Here is a 24362-nt window from a genome sequence, read left to right as displayed (position 1 = left end):
TCGCTGTAAAAACAGATGCAGTTTTAAAAAGCAGTGTACTAGTTTTCTTGCAAATTAATTTGTTGTTTATGTGGTTAATACTAATGCAACTAAGGTTTTTTTTTTTCTTTCTTTTTTTTTTTTTTTTTTTAAATTAATGGTTATTTTTTTCCAATCCGGCCCTCAACATAAATGAGTTTGACATTCCTTGTCTAGAGGTTATGAGCGGTTTCGCGCTTTTGATCGCTGTAGCACCCCCTACGTGCTTGAACCCCTAAAAATCCTTACAATTACAATAAGGTTTCAGCACTACGTGCTTGAACCTCTAATTATACTGCAATTTGTAATTGTCACCAAGTACAACATGTTCCTGGATCATTATCTTTGTCGATCCTGGAACAACATTCCAATCAACCAATCAGATTTGACAAGTTTACAGTTTTTGTCAAGTTTTGGCTTACAATCAGGGTTAGGTGTATCACGTGTTATTCATCATTTCCCTCTGATTTCAGGGAAAAGTTATAGGTAGGGTTAGAACTAAATTTCGGACAGTGATGTTGTTCTTATTTGGTAAAATCACGATGACCTACAGGAAACGGTAAGAGGGGGTGGGGACTTTCTCCGTTTGTCAATGAGCAATTGCGCCTAAAGTTGCCGTTGGTTTTAAAGAGCGCTACACTTAGCACGGTTAACCCACGCTACATAAGAACATCGTTTACTATATATAAACACTGTCAAATTCCACTCAGTCACTTTCTCCGGCTTCCTGTCTGGTGTGTTTGGGGGATTTTAAACTCCCGGCAACACAAGGGGGCTCGTTGCTTGAAGCAGGAAAGTGAAAGTATGTTGCAGAACAAGACAAGGCGGCTGAAAGGTAAGGCGTATATTTGAGAGAGTGCTATTAGATGCTTGGTTTTCGAACTAAAATGGGTACTTAGTTATTATAAATATATATGAAAGAATTAAATGTATGTATTTACTTAAATATGAATACAACATATAAAGCTACTGTTTGGGTAGTATATATCATGCTACTATTCCAGAATAGCTTTCTACTGGTCTTGTTTTGACGGATATTTTGTATGTGAAGCAGACAGTATTGGTAATTAATTTGAGTGAATTGGCATCTGACGTTTTCCTGCCACTGACACAAGGCGGTAAAGACTGCAGCACACCTGGTGACGACCGATTGCGAGGGGCGTATTGGTACGTTTTTGGCAACGCAACCGCTGGATTTTTGTATGCCACGAGGTTTTTATCCTCTTTTAGGCAGTAGTAGGCATTTCCCCAACGTATGATGAGAGCATCTCTGTAATTACATAGTACCGACGGTTCAGATACATTATTTAAAACAAATTTGTATGTCTGACATTTCATGTTTAAATAATATTGCATATAGCCTACCTTCAGGAAATGCATCATCCATTGCAGCCAATGTTAACATTCAGTTCACTGAATGAAAAATCAGTTGTCAAGTTTCTGTTTGTTCATTGTCCTGTGTGTGATGAATGAGATCGATCGATTCATGTCGCACCAAGTCTCTGCCGGCATGCTAAAGACGTGAAAGGGTTTTAAGTGGGTGCAGCCATTCCCATCCAATATTCGGGCAGATAACGTTAGTTCACTCTCTTGACCAGGTTATAGTATAAAATGCGAAGAAAGACTTTCTCAACTTCCGTTCCATGCCGAGTCTCTAAGTGTACATGTATAGGCTACATATACACAATAGGGTATAGAATGTTTTGCATTTGTATTAGGCCTAATTACAACACAGTTCTTAATTTTTTTTCTCTCACGTGTGACAGTTGTTTCTGTGACAGCTCCAGCCCTTGTTCATATTGTGCACTCATCTGACATGCATTATAAGGCTTAGTGAACGAATAAACAAATGAGTATGCAATTATGAACACCGTTTTTTTTCAATATCAAAATTTCATCCCTATTGCCCCATAAATTTAAATGCCAGGTGCCACTGAAAATGCTTCATAGACCAGCGGCAACTGCCACTTGCCATCAAAACGTAAGGTGCCATGACACTAACCCCCGTGTTCACAGACAAGGCTTAAAGGGATAGTTGTCAAGTTGTTCCAAACCGTTGAACACAAAGGAAGATATTTTGAAGAATGTGGGAAACTGAACAGTTCTGGGGCACCATTGACTTCCATAGTATTTTTTTTTTCCCTACTATGGAAGTCAATGGTGCCCCAAAGCGGCCTGCTTACAAACATTCTTCAAAATATCTTCCTTTGTGTTCAGCAGAACAAAGAAATTCATACAGGTTTGGAACAACTTGAGGGTGAGTAAATGATGACAGAATTTTCATTTTTGGGTGAACTATCCCTTGAAGCTAGTCCTAGACTAAAATACATGTTTGAACTGTTTGAACTGAAAGCAACTTACACCGACATATCTTAAAATATGTCAGCGACATTGTTTTGTCTCAAGATGCACACCAGTTTTTTTTTTTTTTCTAGGGTAGCCTAGATTTATAAAAGCAAATTAAATGTCCTAATTGAACTAAGGCCTAAACCTGGCTTAGTCTAAGCCCTGTCTGTGAAACCAGGCATAGACCTAAATGTTAAAACCCTTGCGATGGATCAGTATGACACTAATCTGTGCTCTTGTGAAAGGGCCCAGTGCCTCATTGCACTTCAAATGATATTTAAGTCCTTCTGGTTACTTTACGAGTATTGATTTAGGTGTAACTCAGTGTTTAATTTGGCTTAACTCCAGTTTTATTGAAATGTCTCAACAATTAAAACACTCAACGGGTGTTAATTAAGGAGTTGTCTAAAACATTCTGGGAGGTGGGTCCGAGGACTGGAGTTGAGAAACACTGATTTTGTGTTACATAACTAATAACCACATGCATGCATTTGTCCTTACAGATGTTAATGCTTAAAGTTTGTAGATCTTTATACTTCTTAAGAGGATTTTTAATTGGGTATAAACTGTTTCCAGTAATATTAGTGTTTGTTAATTCCCTTGACACTTATGTATATTACTGTCCTGTAAGTGAAAATCTATTAAAGTTACTCTAGAGGCCGCTAGATGTTTTGTTTTTCTCTGTGCTACACATTTACTGAAGTGGATAAAAGACTGAGTGCATTTGTCTAGATGAATCAATAAACTGAGTCCATTACAGAATTAGCAAATTCTTTCTTTGCCCATCTTTGGTGTTGTAATTTTTAATATCGACTCTCTTCTGTGTTCTCCATGTTATGCATCCATCAAGGCGAAGCATTGTGTCATATGGAGCTAAACTCTGATGGTTAACAAGACACCGTAATGATTGGGAAAGTCTGGATTTTCATCACTGTGAGTTTTAATCACTAAGTCTTTGCTAATATGTTAGTGGAGTTCTTGTATTACAAGAAGAGCTGGCCTAGTCACAGTGTTTCCAGACTTCTTGAGATGGAACTTGATTGCTTCTCATTCCCTCACAGGCATTTTCATTCATCACATACGTTCATTATGCCCAGCCTGCATGTATGCCGAATGACCTAAAGACGCATCTGGTGAGTCTGTCCTTCATAGTTTTTTATATTTTCTGCCCAAATTACTTGCAACCAAATCTTGAGATGTTCATCCAAGTGCCTTTCATCTCACACATTTCTGAATTTGTAACTTGGGAAAGTATCCTGCAATAATTTGCAGATTTACAGTGTTTTCTAAAATGAGGTCACTGCCATGATGTTATGCCATCCCAGCAAACATTTTGACGTTTAATGACCGTTGAAAAGACATCCTTCCGACACGTCCCGTCATGGTTGAAAAATAGTTCCAAAATGAAATTTGAATGGACGTCTTAGATGTTGTCTTATTTATTAATGAATTAACTAATAAGCAACTAGTTAATATTGAGAATTGGACCCTAAACTAAAGTGTTGCCAAAATTGCTTTGTTACCCATCGCTTTGTTTTCCACATCATGTAAAGCTACAGTACTGTTATGCAATAATCAGGAACTGCATGTGTAAGTGTAAGACCTAGGTGTTCTCATGAACGGATACGGCATATGCTTCCTGCAGTCAGGCTTGAGTTGACTGAAAAGAGGTGTGCTTCTCTTAGCTTTACTCCTACTTCTGCCAACACTTTTTCCTCCACTGTTCCTGTCTGCTTTCTTCATCTACAACTATCCTCCTTTCCCTCTCTGCAACCTTCCCTCCCTCTGCCACCCTGCGCTCCATCCGTCCATCCTTCCATTCATCTTTCGGCTGATACCGAGCCAGCTCTCCAATTTAATTCCCCATCTGTGGACTGCTTGAGATATTAGTCCAGAGATGAGATCCGTGTCCCTGAATACGGGGGTAGAAGATTCAGCGAGGGGGGGCAGGGTGGCCAGGGTCTCCGTCCTGAGCTGCTGCCTCTCCGTTGTCATCACTTCCCCGACACCATCTCCACCCCGTCTCTGCATCAACCACGAGAGCTGGCACAGCGACAGCCGGCCAGAACGTAGGCTAGGAAAAGTTTGAGCACTCAGCTCAAGAGAGGTCAGAATAGTTCAGTGACCTGGAAAGAGATAGTTGATGCATTCCTAACAACCTGTAGGCCAGGGGAAACACTTTCACTTGCATTAAATCATCAGCCCCCAGGGTGTTATCATTAACAAAAACTAAAAATGAAGACTAAATGAAAGCATTTTCATTATCTGAAATAGAGAAAAACTAACAAACTAAAAGAACTAAAATAAAAATGGCCAAAAATTAAAACCCTCACAGCTTGCCTACTTTAAACATGAGCAATAGCAATAACACTAGGTTGTGCTAAGAAATAGACATTTTCATATTTTTATATTTACTGATATGGTATCAGTAAAGCAGTGGTTCTCAACCAGGGGGCTGGGGCTCAATAGAGGGCCTCAGCAAACTTCCAAAGGGGCTTCAAGATGACTTAAAGTGATTTAAATTTGAATTAGACCTAGAACAGTCATGTAAATTAAAGTCACTGAAATGTAAGTAGCAACAGATGTTTTCTTTCGTATTGTGATATACGACTGGGTGTAATGGAATATCAAAATTTAGGATGTTGACTATGCATCCTTGTTAGTTTTGGATTTTGAGATGTGGCCGTTGTACTCAAAAGTGGAGGCTGATAAATGCGAGTTTACAGGGGCAGGGTTTAATTGGACTAAATGATTGGAGAATCCTGCATATGTCACCAGAGAGAAGTCTGACATTTATGAGGTCAAAAAAATTATTAAAAAATTAAACATACACATCAGATTAATTGTTCACGATTAGATCTATAACATCCATTTAGAAAGCAGAAAATGCTAACTTTCATCTTAAATCAGCATGGTTATTTTTATAATGAATAAAATATTTTATTGGGTAGAAATTTTGAGTAAGAATAATTTTTTAAAATCCTTATTATCCTTTAATGAGTGGGTAAAAGATATATTTAAAAAAAAAAAAAAATAGACCAGTTGACGCATTCTTTTCAGCAGACCTAAAATACTAAACCTAATGGATTTAGAGCATAACTATAAGAACTGTATATTCAATATAATTTCCATGACTTTTCTATGACTTAATTATAATTATAATAAATAGCTCATCTTATTCATTTTAAGACCTGTCAAGCAGCCTTTGTGTTTTTGTGGTGCTGCTGTGAAGAAAGAGAGGAAACGGATCAGAGCTGACAGACAGCTCTCGCCGGACCAGAAGCAGCCCATGCAGCCACCTGAATATTCATCAGATTCATTAGCACTTTTTTCCTTCTCTCTCTAGTCCTTTATTCATCATGCATTTTCATTGCCTTAATTCCATTTAAACATTTCCGAAGGGCTGTATGGGTGGATTCAGGGAGGTGCAAGCGCATACCTACGGGGAAGGACGAGTGTGTATTTACACGCACCAGCACATTGCTAATGAATTAAGTATTATATGAACTACACATAGCTAAAAGTCAAAGTAACAATTATACATGCAACCCCAGAGAATTATAGACATGTACAAACATATCTGGATGCATTTTTAGGAAATGTTCTGTTTAACATATTTTCATGCCGTCCTACCGCGACCAGGGACACAACGTTGCTGTCAGACCAATGTTTTGCTGGGATATTATGTCCATAACATGCAACTAACAGTCCTCAATGAATGTGTACTAAGCAAGGAGAGTGAGGTGTGAAACACAGTTCAAACAGTAGGGCAGACACTCACTAAGCCATCACTGATAGCGAAATCAATAAATGACAGTGGGAAATGTATTTTACGGTTCTCCTAGTAATTTAAGCAAAAATTTAATTTAATTTTTTTTTTTAATTTAATATTTAATTTAAGCAAAAATCAGTATTTAGCGTGACCTCCTGGACTTCTTCCATTTTCTCGAAGAAGAAACTCTGAGAAACTTCTGATCGGAGTTTGAAGGTTTTCTTGGCCTTCCAGTCCTTTTCCATTCCATTTAGGTTTAAGAGGGCCAGTTTCCTGCAATTGACTATATGCACGGTTACTTCCTGATTGTCGTTAAGCCAGCTCGGGCATTTCCGGTGAACTGTTAGCTGTTCATTCTGTAGTCGCTGTACATCGACACAAAACCATCAATGGTTGACTTTTTAAAGTTGTATTCATATTTTAATGCACTTATCACATTTACCTAATTTGCCAATAAACCAGTTTTATTGATTGCAATAAAGACGAAGCTATTGGCACCATTTAAAAACGCCGTGTCTGTAATTAGACACGCACACGCATTTTTTCCCCCAGCACTTGAAATGTTATTTTTAATGTGATGACCACAAACATTATTTGTTCATCCTTCTGAGATTGTCCCCATTGTAAAATCGAACGTTTCAAAATGTAGGAAATTCAACATTTGATAGAAAGCACTTATTTAAAAATAAAAAAAGACAATAATTACCACTTTAACCAGCAGGTGGCGGCAAAGTAGCATTTATTTGCGCATATATCAGCCATTTCCTCTAATCGTTTTAGACTTCGTTTTTGACTAAACATTATAAAATAACTAGGTTTAAAAATACATTTTGTCAATGTGAAGTATGAAGTACTCAAAAAATCTTAAGAAAAACAATAACTTTTCTTGTGATTCATGACAGAAAGCGAGCACCGCCCTTTCCCTTTGTAATTACAGCAGCTTTCAGTCAGTGCAGCACAAGATCAATGATTTCAGCACTCTTGTAAAAACACACATTTTATTCAATTAATCTATTTAAAGTGCACAATAAATATTTAATTTTTTCACATAAAAGTGTGAAAACTGATGGTCGAATTGAATTTAGCCGAGGAGGAACAATGAGGTACGTCTTTATTTATTTATTTTTTATGTCGTCTTACGTTTGAATAACTAAATTAATGCTATGCCTGACAATTTAAGTGACTATATTCTGATTATGAACTAAGTATTACACTACTGATGCTCAACACACCAGCAAATGACATCTCGCCGGAAGTTTTCGAGCTGGCTTATATTAATGTGGAAGTTATAAAGAACGCTCCGTGCATATAGCCAGCCTGGTCTCATTGTTAATACGTAGGTATTAATACGTAACTTTCAAAGACACAAAACGTACATTTTTGTACGTTTAGAAAGGTGCTAAAACGTACAATATTGACGTAATTATGGCACTAAAACGTAAAAATACTTACGTTTTTACAGCGAAAAAACGTAAAATATTTACGAATCTTATCATGTCTTAAAGATATATGTATAATTTCCCTTTTATCGTTTTGTAGATAAATGTAAGATCCCTAAACCCCATCCCGAACCTAAACCTACCCATTTTATACAGAATGTTAAAAGAATAAAACATAATGGGCAGAAATGTGTAGGAAAATTACAATTTTAGTAAAAATATAACATTAAAACGATATTTTGAGCCACTAATCCTACACCTACCCCTAAACCTACCCATAACCATTTCTTTAAACTACCTACTGTTATAAATAAAAGAATGACAGACAAACAAGCGTAATCAGAATAATTTATTTTTTTGCGAAAATGTCAAAAGTGGTACCAAAAGTAGTTCAAATGATGATGAGTAATAGTTGGCGGTAATAGTTTCTTATAGGGTACAGAGCAGAATGTAAGTTATTAATCCATGAAAATATGATAAATTCAGTTTCTCTCCGTGAAGGCGCGCACTCATTTCAAATGTCAATCCACTGAAACACGGCATGTCGCAATCTGTGACGAAGCAGGTGAGAACCAATGAGCGTTCGATATCAGTGCCGTAAACCATGTCGTAACGCTTCTCGATGGTGGCGCTACTTTCAAATTTGAATCATAACGAGCGCGAGCTTTGACTGTGACTGTCGCTGTTGCTGAGAATGAAGATGAAGATCGATGGATAAAGGGCTGAATTCGGATCTGTTCCTTACAAACATATGGATTCTAAAGATTTGGAGTACCGCGAACAAATAAAATGGATGTGATTTGTGAATTTATGTTGTGCTTCGGTGTATCTTATGGTTGTATTGTCAGTCACTGCATAGGAGAAAACGCCTTCTGTGTCTCACAGCAAACAAACTAAATATTACAAAATGGTTAAACAATTACAGAAAATTTATTCATAAGGTTTTAAATTGTAGTCTTGTTTAACATTATGCAATCCTCCGAAACGAGCAGCACAAGTCACGAACAGAAATGTTATTTCATATTAAGTAGATGAGTAAACTGCTTTCAATAAATTCGACTAAAAACAACATTAAATCATTAAAGCCACGATTTTAATATTAATACATGGGAATTCATATACATTCACACTTTACGTTACATGATTTACGTTTTTATTGCTGTTAATACGTAAGTATTTTTACGTTTTAGTCCTCTAAATACGTCAATGTTGTACGTTTTTGTGTATGAAAACGTAAGTAAATGTACGTGTGGTAGAACCACAATTTACGTAAAAATACACACGTTTTCTCATGAGATCACGTTGATATAGCCCATTGCTCTAGTGAAAGGGGAGATCACTAAATACTTGCCAGTTTAGCCTATAAAAGCTGTGTTCTGGCTATTCTGCTAGAGGATTTGTCTGAACTTGAGGGGAACTGACTTCAAACATCCATGAAAATTTAAAAGCAATTAAAAACTGAAAGAGTGGTTCAGAAAAGTGAAATTAGTTCTTAGAAAAGCTCTAGCATTATTTGTTTGCAGATGCCACTTGGTTTGATATTTTAAGTGCAATGTAATGAAATTGCTACTACAAGACATTATTCAAATATTTTTGAGGCCACTGTATATTCTGTACAGAAATATTTCTGTACGGAAATATACAGGTTGAAGACAAAATAAGCTTAGAGAATGCATACATTAGAGTAGACGACAGAGTACATAGTACATGATGAAATATTTTTAGTTTAAACTGTTGTCCCTGAAACCCAGTCATGTCTCTTGTAGCACAATGCAGTCTATCCCCCCCCCCCCCCCCCCCCCAAATCTAGCCATGTAATAATAAGGATAATCTACAATCATTGTAAAAATGAACCCCTTTAAGATGCACATGATAAAGATGATATCCTGATCACACTGTCAGATGTTTATTTTATGATTGATTATATATACTGACTGTATGATTCCTTAAATATGTACATTATGTATACATGTATATATGTGCTGTATCTTCTTTGAATCCTCATAGGATGACCATTTATTGGAAGAACACTTGTTTGAAATTAAAGTATTCTCATCTGAAACAAAGGTAAGAGCAAACAACATAAGATGACTTTTATTTACTTATTTACTTTTATTAGTAGTTGTATATTGTATTATAAACAGTATTAGACACTGATGTTTCTTGTTGTCCCACATGTATTGCACAGAAAAAGACAGTGTAGCAAATTAGCTCAAAAGGGAAATATTTAAATAATTAAAAGTTAATCATTTAAATCAGCTTAAAAGGGAAATACACACACACACACACACACACACTGGACCGACTGAAGCCGGGGAAAGCAGTGGGGCTGGACGATGTTAGCCCCAGACTGCTGATGACCTGCTCTGCACAGTTGTGTGGTATTTTCACATACCTGTTTAATCTGAGCCCGCGCTTACAGAAGGTCCCTGGGCTGTGGAAAACATCTTGCTTGATCCCTGTTCCTAAGAAGAGACACCCCACCGACCACAATGATTAAAGACCTGTAGCGCTCACCTCACATATTATGAAGACGTTTGAGAGACAGGTCCTCTCTTACATCAAGGCTAGCATGTCAACTCACATGGATCCTCCACAGTTTGCATATCAGCCCAATATGGGTGTAGATGATGCCCTCATTTACATGCTACTTGCTTACATGCTTCTTTGACTTCTTAAGCACCTTCAATACGATTCAGCCTCGACTGCTGTGCGAGAAGATGAGGACAATGCAGGTGGATTCATCATTGGTCAGGTGTATGAATAGTGTCCTGAGTAATACAATCCTGAGTAATACGGGGGTGCCACAAGGAACCGTTTTGGCCCCATTTCTGTTTACCATCTACACAGTGGACTTCTAGTACAGTACTGACAACTGCTTTCTCCAGGAGGAGTACAGGAGAACAACTGAGGACTTTGTGGTCTGGAGCGACCACAACCATCTCCGGCTTAACATCTCAAAAATTGTGGATTTCAGGAGGAAGAGGACACAATCAATTCTGATCACCATCCAGGGTATAGAGATGGTCTCCAGCCACAGATACCTTGGTGTGCAGCTCAACAACAAGCTAGACTGAAAGAGCCACATGGAGATGGTGTACAATAAGGGTCAAAGTTGACTTTATTTCTTAAGGAGGCTGAGGTCATTTAACATCTACCATCCCCTATTGTGCAGCGACAGTGGTGGCCAGTGCTCTGTTCTTTGATGTGGCGTGCTGGGGAGAGGGTGTCCGTATGGGAGATAGAAACAGAGTCCAGCAGGTGGTGGAGTGAAGAATACTCTCTAAGCTGAGATCGATAATGAACAATCTCTCACATCCACTCCACGTCCTGGGGGAGATTAACAACAGCAACTTCAGTCACAGACTGCTTTCACTAAAGTGCAAGTCTGAGTGCAGCAGGAGGTCCTTCCTGTCGGCGGGGATCAGATTGTTTTATTTGCTATGATATTAATAAAATGAATCATCACTGGAACTGTGTATACAGTGAAGACCTAGTACAGTCAAGATCTGCACTCATATCATCATTTGCACATTTTTATTTTACTACATTAGCAACCATTTTCTATCATTTACATACTAGATACATACTTTAGATACATACTTAAACCTGGATATCAGCATTTGATGTTACCCTAACATAACTAAAGAATCACAGCTAGGCTAATATAACATAGGATAAGCATACACACAGGAATACATCATATATATATATATATATATATATATATATATATATTGGGATACGTCAATTATGAGTTAAATGCGGGGACATGTCTGTGTCTATATTGGGTGCTTTTCCATTGTCCTTTGCCACATGGACCGACTGTAAAACCGAACAGTGAAATGAATTAAATGAATTGAGTTCGTTTCACTCAAATAATAATGAAAGTTCATTGTACTTAATAGAACAAATTTGCAGGAACTCAAAATTTGATTGTAGTAAACTGAACTTAAAGGGTTAGTTCACCCAAAAATGAAAATTCTGTCATTAATTACTCACCCTCGTGCCGTTTTACACCCGTAAAACCTTCGTTAATCTTCGGAACACAAATTGAGATATTTTTGTTTAAATCCGATGGTTCAGTGAGGCCTACATAGGGAGCAATGACATTTCCTCTCTCAAGATCCATAAAGGTACTAAAAACATATTTAAATCAGTTCATGTGAGTACAGTGGTTCAATATTAATATTATAAAGGCAACAAGAATATTTTTGGTGTGCCAAAAAAAAACAAAATAACAAATTATTTAGTGATGGCCGATTTCAAAACACTGCTTCAGGAAGCTTCGGAGCGTAATGAATCAGCGTGTCGAATCCGCAGTTCGGAGCGCCAAAGTCACGTGAATTCAGCAGTTTGCCGGTTTGACACGCGATCCGAATCATGATTCGACACGCTGATTCATTACGCTCCGAAGCTTCCTGAAGCAGTGTTTTGAAATCGGCCATCACTAAATAAGTCGTTATTTTGTTTTTTTTGGCGCACCAAAAATATTCTCGTCGCTTTATAATATTAATATTGAACCACTGTACTCACATGAACTTATTTAAATATGTTTTTAGTACCTTTATGGATCTTGAGAGAGGAAATGTCATTGCTCCCTATGTAGGCCTCACAGAGCCATCGGATTTCATCAAAAATATCTTAATTTGTGTTCTGAAGATGAATGTAGGTCTTACGGGTGTGGAACGGCACGAGGGTGAGTAATTAATGACAGAATTTTCATTTTTGGGTGAAAATGATTGAGTTGCAATAGATTTCTGATTCCCAGCATGCTTTACTGTATGAAGAAAATAAATGTTGAAATTTAGTGTAATTTTGTGTTTTTGCACAAGATTAACATAGGGAGACATATTTAGTGTTTAATGTTGTTATGTTGGGATTTACAGGAGGTTCTGTTATGTTAGTTTTGTAGGGTTACCATTTTGGTGAAGAGAGCCTATGGTTAGGTTGAGGATGGGCTGCAAAACTTTTAAGACCATATATATTGTATGTTATTTGATTATATACATGCGAGTATATAATGACAGTCTCTTTGATAGTTATAATAGCCATTACTCTAATGATTGACTAAACCAACACTAAAACACTAAAATATAAGTGAATATAACTTAATGTATAAGAGTTTACAGTGCTCATATTTATTGGTTTTAAAACTTAAATGGTTTAAGGCAGTCGGTTTCCTCAAATGGTTTGAGTTACCGTAACTTATCGGGTTTTACAGTGGGTGAAGAGTTGATTTGTGGAGATCATTTGAAGTCACCGGAGGGACATAACAAAGATGTTTCTGTTTTAGCATCTGCAAAGGCAACTAATGTGACTAAAGAGCTATTAGGTGTAGACTTGTTGGAGCCGGTTCTGTGATTTAAATGAAAAAGTCCAACGGGTAGAAGCTTTGCTGAGGCCTAGAGCAGAATCGATCATTGTGTTACCGACCAGATGTTACAACAGAAATATTATAATATAACAATTTATTAACTTCAGCAACAAAACTGCATTTGTCAGCCAGTCTATACTGGTATGGATTTTAGTTTAAATAATTGAATTTATTAAGCAATAATGGTTATGTTATGGTTATGATATTTTCCTGTCTCCTGTGTGACTTTCCTCAGGAACATGAGCTTCTTTCTGTAATAAACACTTTGTGTTCAACCTGGATGAAAAACAAGAAAAAAGACAAATTAATTGTGCTAGATACTTTTAAAATAATGCTACATGTGAGTATACAGCTTATTCTTCAGATTCTGTCATTCTATTTTGAACATCAAATAGAATAATTTCTGACTGCGGATTTTCCTATTCCTCTAGTTTTTTTCAGAAAAGTATGAACAAATGTGTGTGAATCTTAATTGCACAGATGCTTACACAGTAAGCACTGTCAACACAACTGTATTTGGTGATATGTATAGAAGATCTTGTAGTGGAACAATATCAGGTAAGGACATTTAACCTTTCATCATTACCCTGTTTCTTTCCCTTTTTGCCCAACCTTCATTCATTCATAGTGTGATCAATGGCCACCATAAATCTCAATGGCAAGGCTTCTTTCTGTTAGTAGCTGAAAGCATTTAATAAGCCAGAATATTTAATAAACAAACAAAATTGCATGGAATGGTAAATATGTAATGTAATGGTTTTTGCTCACATTCTCCCACTTTTCTACTTAGATCTGAAATGTCCATCAAAAGGTAAGTTATTTGACTTTGTCTTCCTCATATCCACAATGTATCTTTTTGTTTACTCTTCCTAATAATGAGTTATTGTTTTTCTTGCTGAACCAGATATGAAGCTGAAAATTATGCTAAAGAAAACTTTGTATTTAAACAATAACTGATTATTTTTCATACACGTACAGTACACAAACTGTGATTTAGAAATGTTGGGCCATGAATTTTGGTCTGGATGTTTCTAGTAACTCTTACTGTTAAATCTGAATTATTCCCATGAAACTCTGCAAGCACACACAGTATTATACATTCATCTCTGTGTTGTAGCACATAGATCAATGCTTTATTAATCTGTTGAAACTGTGTAATATCACATAGGTACAACAACGATCAGCCCAAATGCTGTTGAAAGTAAGCTTACTCAGTTTTTATTTCATATTCACGTTTATGCAAACACAGATATTTTAACTCATTCACAAGTTTTACAATTTTAACAGATCATTAGTTCATGTACATTTAGAATATACATTTATTAAATTATTTAAATCCAAGTTTTATGTTAGATCTGTTTGAAAGTACATGAACTAAACAACCACTACTAAACAAACCTCTTTATTTAATATAGTGACAACAACTAGCCACAAAGTATCTCTTTCTCTGTCTGCTCTTTTTGATAAGCATCTCTGGGTTTTTTACTTGTTGAACCACATATGAACCTGAAGATAATGCTTGGGTAAAACTTCATATTCAAAGGATAACTGATTTTTTTCTCTTTCTCTCTTTTCTTGCAACAACACAAACTGTTGTAATTTACAAATCTTTTGGCTTCTCTTTTAATAGATATTTTTATAGTAACACATTTTTATTGTGATGAAACAGATTTCTTCAACAATCTTTGTACATATATCCACTTTCTGAGCACAGGCCTGGCATTATATTGTTCTGTTGAAGCTAATTGCAACTCTGTTTTCTAATAAATCACATAAGGCACGACATTTTTTACAACGTTCGATTCAGTCACCACAGCTCATAAAAGTAAGCAAAGTCAGTATTGTATTTCATATTCAAATACTCAACACAGATTACTGCAAAGATTTGACTGTCATGTGAATTGACATCATACCACATTTTTTAACACATAGGCACAACATCTTTAACAACAGTCAGCCCAAACATCACAGCTCCTGAAAGTAAGCAAATCATTATTGAAGACACAAATCTGTAGAGTTGCAATAAGAAGATTATAATGTTTTTATTTGCATTTAAAGGGTTAGTTCACCCAAAATTGAAAATTCAGTCATTAATTACTCACCCTCATGTCTTTCCAAACCTGTAAGACCTTCGTTCATCTTCAGAACACAAATTAACATATTTTTAATGAAATCCGATGGCTCAGTAAGGCCTGCATTGCCAGCAAGATAATTAACACTTTCAATGCCCAGAAAGGTACTAAAGACATATTTAAAACAGTTTATGTGACTACAGTGATGGGTGATTTCAAAACACTGCTTCATGAAGCTTCGAACTGCCAAACTGGCAAAGTCACGTGATTTCAGTAAACGAGGCTTCATTAAGTCATAAGTGTTTCGAAATTTCAATGGTTCACCACTGGGGGGTGTGGCTTTGGCAGTTTGATACGCGATCCGAACCACTGATTTGTGTTTTGAAATCGCCCATCACTAGATATTTTTGAATAAAGTCGTTATTTGTTTTTTTGGCGCACAAAAAGTATTCTCGTTGCTTTATAATATTAAGGTTGAACCACTGTAGTCACATGAACTGTTTTAAGTATGTCTTTAGTAGCTTTCTGGGCAATTATCTTGCTGTCAATGGAGGCCTCACTGAGCCATCGGGATTTATGAAAAATATCTTAATTTGTGTTCTGAAGATGAACGAAGGTCTTGCGGGTGTAGAACGACATGAGGGTGAGTAATTAACGACAAAATGTTCATTTTTTGGGTGAACTAACCCTTTAATACAGTAAGCATAAAACCCTACCTTTGTTTAGAAATTATTAGTGCAAATTTGATCAGATTTCAAGAAAACAGAAATTTAATTGGAAATATGCTTGATTTGCTCATATGTAGAGCTCAATCTTTTATGGCCTTATTTAATTTTGTTTTTAATGTGAATATGCAATATTTTGTATATTTGTCAACAGTTTCATCAGAACCTACAGAAAGCATCAGTAAGTTTGTCTCTTGTGAGAGCAGCTTCATCTGTAGTATAATGCCTTCAGCATTCACTCAGAAGCCACTTTAACATGATAGGACTGTGCCCACAGTTTCTTAGCTACACTCTTAGAAAAAAAAGGTTCTATACAGAACTGTGAGTCAAGAGCCAAAGGATTCTCTATAGAGACACCATTAAACCTTTTTCTAAGAGTGTAGGAGTGTAATGTGGCCTGGAGTATGCCGTCTGTCATATTGTGCATATATGAGAGAGGTTCTTCTGCACAGCACCAGTGCAGTGTGTCTTTGTTTCAGTCATCTTCCCATCAACAGTCTCTCTCCTTGACAAGGCCTAACACCTATAGAAATGCTGCTATCTGGCTGCTTTTGTTAATGATCAAAGTCAACATTTATTCCTCATTCTGAAGTCCATGTATACATACTTGTACTCTTGCTGATGATTGGTTGATTTTGATATAGCAGGTGTACAGGTGCACTAATAAAGTTGCCACAGTTTGTGCATTGTCACTAATTACTAATCTCACTAATATAGCCATTTACTAATCACTAATAATTTTGTACATTGCAATAATTACTAATATTTTTGTTTAAAAAACTAATATTGATTTTTTTTTTCCCTATTAACCAAGTCAACAAACCACTCATTTTATAATTTATCATGAATGCTCACATCACTATATCACATTTTAAGTTGACGATGGCTTCTATATCTCATGTTTTTGTGTGGTTTCCTCTTTTATTACAGTTCAAGCATTAAAAGATGACAATCAGAATCTCTGGAGTAAGTGTGAGAGCTGTGGGTCTTTCTGACCAATTGTTTTTGCTTGCCATTCTTCTCTTTCTCCCAGCAAATCTCTTTGTAAACTAAAATATTTCTTTTTTTTTTCAAGATACTGTTAAAAAGTTTTCTGGAGCCCTCGCTTTCTCTCTGCTGCTGAATGTTGTTCTATTCCTGTTGGTATTAAAGAAGTACCTTGAGAAATCCCAGGTATGGTCTAAGCATTAATGTGGCTTGTGTGATGTATAATTTTTTATCTAATATAAACATATATATATTTCCACAAGCAGACACCTGAGCAGGTGAGGCTCTAACCCCCTCAAGTAGGGGTTTAGCTGTTTATATCTTACCTTGCACCTTTTCACCATTACAGTTTTTCTCAATCACTTTGGCACATTTTTCAAAATAATCTTAACATTCTCTAAACTGTAAGTGCAATTGTCACAACTGTTTGCTGGAACATCAGAAATGTCGTAACTTACCCAAAACATTTAATTCATGCTTTAAAACCTAGGTATTGTGTCAGTAAATTAACCAGTGCCACCAGAATAAAAAGTGTTTTTGTCTTCGTGTGAGCCATACTGGTCAAAATGTTTATAAGTTTTGTACACTATGGAAATATTTGTTATATACAAATTGCATGTGTTTACTACTTTTTAGTTGACACTGTTTTCTACACTGCACAAGTTTTGTCGAGCTGAATTCTATTGTGTATCACACTGATCTTTTTAGATACAGATTACAGCATTAAGTAAAAATTTACTTGGAAAAGTCAATACTGTAGTACTCAAAAAGAAAATGGACATTTGGTCACACTTTATATTAGGTGTCCTTATCTACTACGTACTTACATAAAATAAGTACAGTGTACTTATTGTATTGCAAACCACTTTCGCTGCTATTGAGGTGGGATTTATGGTGGGTAGATTTAAGGGTGGGTAAAACTGTAATGGATGAGTCAACAGTGTAATTATGAATGTAATCACAGAAATTAATTACAGATGTAATTACATATGCAGGTATTTTTAAAATATAAGTACAATGTAAAAACATGTACACAATAAGTGCATTGTATCAAATTATTCATTTAAATGTTACTACATAGTAGTTAAAGACACCTAATATAAAGTGGGACTGAACATTTTTATTTATACAGCACATATTGGTAGAAATGTGTTACATGTAAACTGAAAATTCATAGTTGCTTGTTGTGGAAGAGCAAGATATGTAAGAATGTGTGGCGTTAGGGGAAGACATAATAGAATAGGCACTAACACCACACATTCGTACAAATCTTGCTCTTCCACAATCAGCAACTGTGAATTTTCAGTTTATATGTAACACATTTCTACAAAAACAAACTGCTGTTGCTGTTTAGGGATTTAGACGTTCCTCCATGTTCAAAAATGGCAGTGATTGTGCTGGGCAAACTCCATATAGCCTACTGTATGCTTCCAATTTTTGATTGGTTGATAGGTAAGATTGTTATTCCTATTTCATTACAATGGCAGGCCATTTGCCAATTCAGCAGACATTACAAACATTCAATGTCACAGGTATTTATGGAATATGCATGCATGTCTGACAGATTTTGATAACTGAATGGATCATTTTGCACGTGGAGGCTCACATGATGAAGGAATGTTTAGAAGTTGTGAAGAGTTTGACAGTTTCACTGAGAATCAACTCAGTTTTGATCAACAAGCCATGTGCATTTAGATCTTGTCCAAATTGTAGACAATTGTACTTACTTTTTTTGCACACATGTGCCAAAACACATGCAAATTGCTTAAATCAATAAGAAATCCAAATCTGATGTGAACAAAAAACGTGAACTTATTGTTTTGAGAAATAAAAACCTCATTCGAGAATTGGGCCAAAGAGATTGAGAAAAACTGTAAAATGGAAGCATTGTGCTGGTATTCATGCTTGGCTTTTGTGAAAAGTAAAACCTGCCTTTTTTGATTTGATTGGCTATCTCAATCATTTTTACATTGACCACGCTAAAAATGTAACTTATTTTCTTTTAATTTTTGTCATCTTAACAAAAAACAGAGTGTGTAATGAAGAACAGCAGAGCAGCATCAGAACTATCAAATATTGGGGGAACAGTTTGGCCATATCTGATTATTAGGGCAACTTATCCCTCTCAGTATCTATGGGGGTTACGGAACTAATACATAAAAGAGGATCCATATAAATAATAAGTACATACAGTACGGTGTACATATTAGGACATTCTCACACCTCAGTCTTACAACGAAAAGGCATCATGCCTCATGGGGCGTTCACACCAGAAGTGACTTGCATGAATAAATCGTTCTATTCGCGTGTAGTTGGACGCTTGAACATTTTGAGTTTACTCGCTTCATTCGCGCGTGAAATTCACTTCACAACAGACTCGAATTCGCACCATGAGAGTGGCTTCTGCCGGGCGGCTCCAGTCTCGTTTCTGCACACTTCCTCTGAATAAACACATCAACTCGTCAGCGGGAAAGTAGTTGTAAAATGTCAAATGGACAAAACGCTCAATTCGCGCTGCAGGATGTCTATTCACGACTTGCATTGACTTAACATGTAAATCACTCGCGCTTAACGCTTCATTCGCGTCTGGTGTGAACGCACCATCAGAAGGAAACGAATTGCTCCGCCTCAATGTGACGTCACATGCACGCAGTTTTCTAACTGTTAAATGTTATACTAAGTTTTATAAAACATGTCCCACTGAGATTATTTTGTAAATTTGTATTAGCCTATTCGCTAGTTTTATTTGCATGTTTAAAAAGTTAGCTAAATAACACATTGCAACTAGCTTGTATGTTACAAACTATTATGACCCTTACGAAAATTAACCATGGTTTTATTATAGTAAAAGGCAGCGTGGTAACTATGTTTTTTTTTTTTTTTTGGCGGGTTTATTGTATTTGTATAAAAATAGTTTTACTACAAATGCCATAAACTATAATGGTTAATTTGTGGTTACCATAGTTAACTACAATAATGTTTTTGGTTTTATTTGTAGTAAAACCATGGTTCATTTTCATAAGGGAAGTAAAAAATCTTTCGAGCTGCGTTGTTATAAGCGCAACTACTTTGTGTACAGAGGTTACCAGGGAAACGGCTTTATTTCTGCTGTTCCAGCGCAACCTACTGTCAGAGAGTCGATTACATTTTCATTCAGTCCGTTGCTGTTTTTCTGCAGACCAATGTTAAATAGTAATGTTCTTTTCTGTATATAACCTAACCAGTGTAATATTTAATTAAAGCTGTAAGAATAAAATATCAGGTAGCCTTCAGCTTACTTTCGGCCCTTCTCTCACTCTCTCTGTTTTTTTTTTTATTTATTTTTTTTTTTTTATTCGTTTTTAATGCTCGAATAACAATAACATAAAGAACATTGCCCAGGGATTACATAAATAGCCTACATAAAATGAATACCATAGATAGATTATACATAATTCACATAGGCCTACATGCACACACACCATCAATTTGAGAATACAGTTAAATATACAGTTTCATCCGATGCCTTTTTGTTTGAGTCCGTTTTGTCTGATGCCTTTTGGTCTGAGGCCGTTTCATCCGATGCCTAATTGTACGAGACCTGACACCTGATGTTGTTTTTCCTGAGACCTGAAGCCTTTCAGTCTGAGGCGCGATGCCGTTTTGTCCGATGACTGAATCCTTTTAGTCTGAGGCATGACGCCTTTTCGTTGTATGACTGAGGTGTGAGAATGTCCTAATATGTATACCGTTATACAGAGTATTTATGCATTATAGCATTTAATGCTGCTGTACCTGTTCAGAATAAAAAAAATATAGTAAACATTTGATTAAAATTAACTGGAAATCCTTGAGTTGCTGAGATTTCAATCATTTATAGTATTACTGTATTTTATTTTATTTTTATCTATTTATTTTATTTTGTAGATTTGTCCACCACCTTACCAGGAACTTCCATTAATTAAGCCAGTAAATTTATGTCTTATGAGAGCAGCGTTTTAATACCTTCAGTAGTGACCATTCAAATTTTGTTAGGTAATAAAGAAAAAAAAAAATATTTTCTTTTCTTTTCTTTTTCTTTTCTTTTTACAGGCAAATATAAGTGGAGAGGTGAGCCTCTTACAAATTCAAGTGGAAGACCAGATTTAGGTAACACCAACTTCGTAGCTTTTGAAAAAGGGTTAAAATGTGCAGGGTACCTATCAATTGTTCAGCCATGTACACAACACATTACAGAGAAGAATGTTTGATTAATCACATTATTCTTCTTTTTCTCTCTTCTACCCTGCAGTAAATGGACATTTTACTGCTTCGGTAAGCTGCTCTTTTTTTTTTTTTTTTAAGCTGCTCTCTACTATATTTTAACAAGAAGTTATGCATATATCTAATCTGTTTTTTTGTTTGTTTGTTTTTTTAATCAACAGTGTTTGAAAACAGCTTATCCATGCTGTTCGCCTGCCTTCTTGTTCCAGATGATTGTCTGGAATTGTTTTTCTCCAGTTTCTATAGTCATCAGTTATTACATGTGCATGGCACAGTTTGTCTTTGAATTTGTGGCTGACATCACAAGAAGTTCAGGTTTATATACTCAAACACGTCCACACAGCCTGTACATGTTTCCATTTCTAAATATGATTGTCCTGAATGTACATCCATAACTGTTATCCTTCATCTATTAAGTACCTCTGCTCATGGTTTTTGAAGTTGCCATTTGTAAGTTGCTTTAAATAAAAGTGTAATGCTAAATGATTAAATGCAAATGTAAATAACCCAGTGTGCACTATGATGATCCTGTTAGTGATGATATGGATTAAAAAATGATCTATACCCCTCAGGGCTCAGGCCTTGAATGGTTGTACCAGGGAGTTTCTTTTGAAAGGAACAAGGGCCAGGAAAAGTATTTACAGTTAAGCTACTGCTATAATAAAACTATTATATCCTGACTTTTTTAAGCAGTTTTTTTTTATTTTATTGTTTATTTTATGCAATATGTTTATATTTTGGTATGTTTGTGTGTAAGAGGGTACAATCAGCATTTATGTGCAGCATTCTGGGTATCTCAGAATGTTTATTGTATTTTATTGATGCTTCTGTGTGTGTAATTGTTTGCTGCAAAATGCATACAATAAAACAAGAAATATGATGTCTATCTTGAACCTCATTTAATGGCACTAAAAAGTTCTCATTAAAAATATGAATGACATTTTCATTTTCTTTGTCTTCATTACCAAGATGTGGTTATGTGTTTGTTTCCTACCATATTATTATATTATATTATATTATATTATTTTAACTCCATATTCGCATGTAAAATCGCTTGTGGGTTCACAAAGAAAGAAAGAAAGAAAAAGAAAAGAAAAGAAAATTTCAAACTGACCAACTATCCCTTGTCCATAAAAAAAGTGTTGAACAGTTATTGTTTCTTTATTACTTTTTATTTAATAAAATCAGACATCTGCCTGAATTAATTAAGCACAGCACACAGCTGCTTACGTCATTTTCTTTCTTTCTTTCTTTCTTTCTTTCTCTTTTCTCTTTCTTTCTCTTTCTCTTTTTCGTGGGTACTTTTATTTTGACACACTTACAAGAAAGGCCCTTGTTTCGTTATGCTAAACACACTCATGTGAAGACTACGCTCGTTCTTATCGCATGCCTGAGGCGCTCAGTGAGTATATCAAGCTGTAAACATGCTGTATGGTTTTATATCTACTTGTTCTCCAGCTGTAAGCGCGTGGGTAACGTGAGCTTTAAGTTTATCTTCATAAGTTAGCAGCTTAGCAATGCTGTAATATGTCGCTCTCCGTAACACTTTGGGTAGACAGCTGTTCAGATTACATACTTAACATTTATGTTTTATGTACTGCTAATTTGTTTTATACGTTCATGTGTGTAGTCATGGAAACGGACGCGTCTCTCCTCGGTGTTGAACTAGAGCAGAAACAGCAAGAGGAGCTGTATCAACAACTTTTGCTTCAGGTAACAGCTTTGACACAACTAAGCTCATTAATTACATAAGTACTCTGCTGTGTTTCGAAGCAGGTCCTAGCTATAATCATTAACCTTAGTGGAATATGGGAAGTCAGGTGTTACAGTAAACGAGCACCATTACCAATGCGTTTCAATTGTAGTGCAACAAAAATGCACATTGAAATGGATAGTTCATCCGAAAATGAAAATGCTGTAATCATTTACAGGTTTGTTACAAACCTGTATGACTTACCTTTCTTCTGCAAAACACAAAAGGAGATGCTAGTGACTGACAGACTCACCATTCACATTTGTTGACTGAAAATTATTGAAAGTGAATAGTGGTGACCGAGTCTGTCAGCAAATATAATTTTTGTTATTTCCATTTGCTTCCATGACTTTACAAAAGAGGGAAAAAATATAGAGAGATTGATTACAGCAGTCAGAAGAGAGGAATATGTCAAATTTGCCATCACTCCCTCAGCCGTTGTATTAGAAACACTCTCACAAGGCAGCAGCGTTAAAGTCCCTATGAAATCAAAATTTAAGTTTTTTTAGCTTTTAGTATTAATATGTTAGCCTTAAGGTTATAAATAAGCTGGTGTGTTCCAAAACAATTACAAAATTCGCAATTAGGAGATATAAGCATTCAAAACTTAGTCTCTCACTTACGCTAAAATGGATCACGGATTTTCATGACATCACATCGCACTTCAGTTTCTCATAAGATCTTCTGTCCAATCAAATGCTCTCTATAATCTGAAGTCCCGCCCCCTCCTACACTATCAACAGACACTGAAGCTTTTTACTAGTTTACTAGTTTCTACATGGTGAATGGTACATAGTGCACTATATAGAGGATAGGGAACTATTCAGACAGTGTAAATATGCTTTCCATTGATGCGTATGAGGTTCGTTTTCCCGTCAGTGTCATGTGAACCGCCGCAGCGTGAGAACAGTCTGCTCTGTCCCAGAGACACGAGAGCACAGAGCGGATCACATGCGCGTGTCGGCGCAGACCACAAAACGTATCGGACCCATTTAAATTCTGCACAGAATGCTATATTTTAAAGCGATATAGAGGAGATTAAGAGGAGAAACGGTTAGTGATGAGAAGGAAACCAAAGCTTTACAGAGCTCAGCGGCTCTGGCCGAGCTGTGATATAAACGAAACGCTATTGGCTGTTTTAAAAAAGGGGCAGGGCTGTTCGTTATATAGCCCTGTCTTCCTGTTTCAGTTGAAATTACACACCTTGACAAAGGCTTTTTGCCGAAACGTTGGTAAATAAACTATTTGCAAGTTGAGTATGCAGTCATATCTTTTCATATATATTTGGACCTATCCCTCCTGACTGGCACCTCAGACGGTAGTGCGTTTGTTTCTTCTTCTAAAATCAGTTGAAATTACGTCAACACATTGAATAATGCCGTGAGTTCCAACACTCTTCAGTGGGCCTTTAAAGGGTTAGTTCACCCAAAAATGAAAATTCTGTCATTAGTTACTCACCCTCATGTCGTTCCACACCCGAAAAACCTTTGTTAATATTCATAACACAAAAATATATTTTTGATGAAATCCAAGAGGTATATGACTCATCCATAGACAGAAATATAACCACTACTTTCAAGGTCCAGAAAGGTACTAAAGACATCGTTAAAACAGTCAACGTGACTGCAGTG

The 24362-nt window shown here is 36.1% G+C and overlaps 1 protein-coding gene and 1 long non-coding RNA gene across 5 annotated transcripts in view; both read left to right on the top strand.

Moving 5' to 3' along the window:
• The first annotated feature begins 557 nt into the window (after window positions 1-557).
• On the top strand, window positions 558-21918 carry LOC127509499 (uncharacterized). Of its 3 annotated transcripts, none has more exons than XR_007929257.1 (16): window positions 558-853; window positions 3215-3297; window positions 3426-3497; window positions 9583-9642; window positions 13188-13292; window positions 13384-13510; window positions 13743-13763; window positions 14121-14153; window positions 14730-14786; window positions 14885-14932; window positions 15904-15930; window positions 16680-16715; window positions 16825-16922; window positions 20808-20864; window positions 21007-21029; window positions 21140-21918. It is a non-coding gene; the product is annotated as an uncharacterized LOC127509499 (long non-coding RNA). The 3 variants fall into 3 exon arrangements; XR_007929256.1 differs by having other exon boundaries at window positions 563-853; window positions 14730-14777; XR_007929258.1 differs by lacking the exon at window positions 558-853 and adding an exon at window positions 1119-1185 and having other exon boundaries at window positions 14730-14777.
• Window positions 21919-22232: 314 nt separating this feature from the next.
• Window positions 22233-24362, top strand: part of pih1d1 (PIH1 domain containing 1) — a 28303-nt gene continuing 26173 nt past the window's right edge. The window contains exons 1-2 of one of the 2 annotated variants that reach the window (XM_051887903.1): window positions 22233-22380; window positions 22609-22691. In XM_051887903.1, the coding sequence (XP_051743863.1) occupies window positions 22365-22380; window positions 22609-22691 (99 nt within the window). In that variant the 5' untranslated portion in view covers window positions 22233-22364. Of the gene's footprint in view, window positions 22451-22608; window positions 22692-24362 lie in introns of both variants that reach the window. The other variant, XM_051887904.1, reaches the window with a different exon arrangement.

Source organism: Ctenopharyngodon idella, chromosome 3, assembly GCF_019924925.1.
Source record: "Ctenopharyngodon idella isolate HZGC_01 chromosome 3, HZGC01, whole genome shotgun sequence".
In the NCBI taxonomy this organism is placed as follows: domain Eukaryota; kingdom Metazoa; phylum Chordata; class Actinopteri; order Cypriniformes; family Xenocyprididae; genus Ctenopharyngodon; species Ctenopharyngodon idella.
This window is presented reverse-complemented; position numbering and strand designations above follow the sequence as displayed.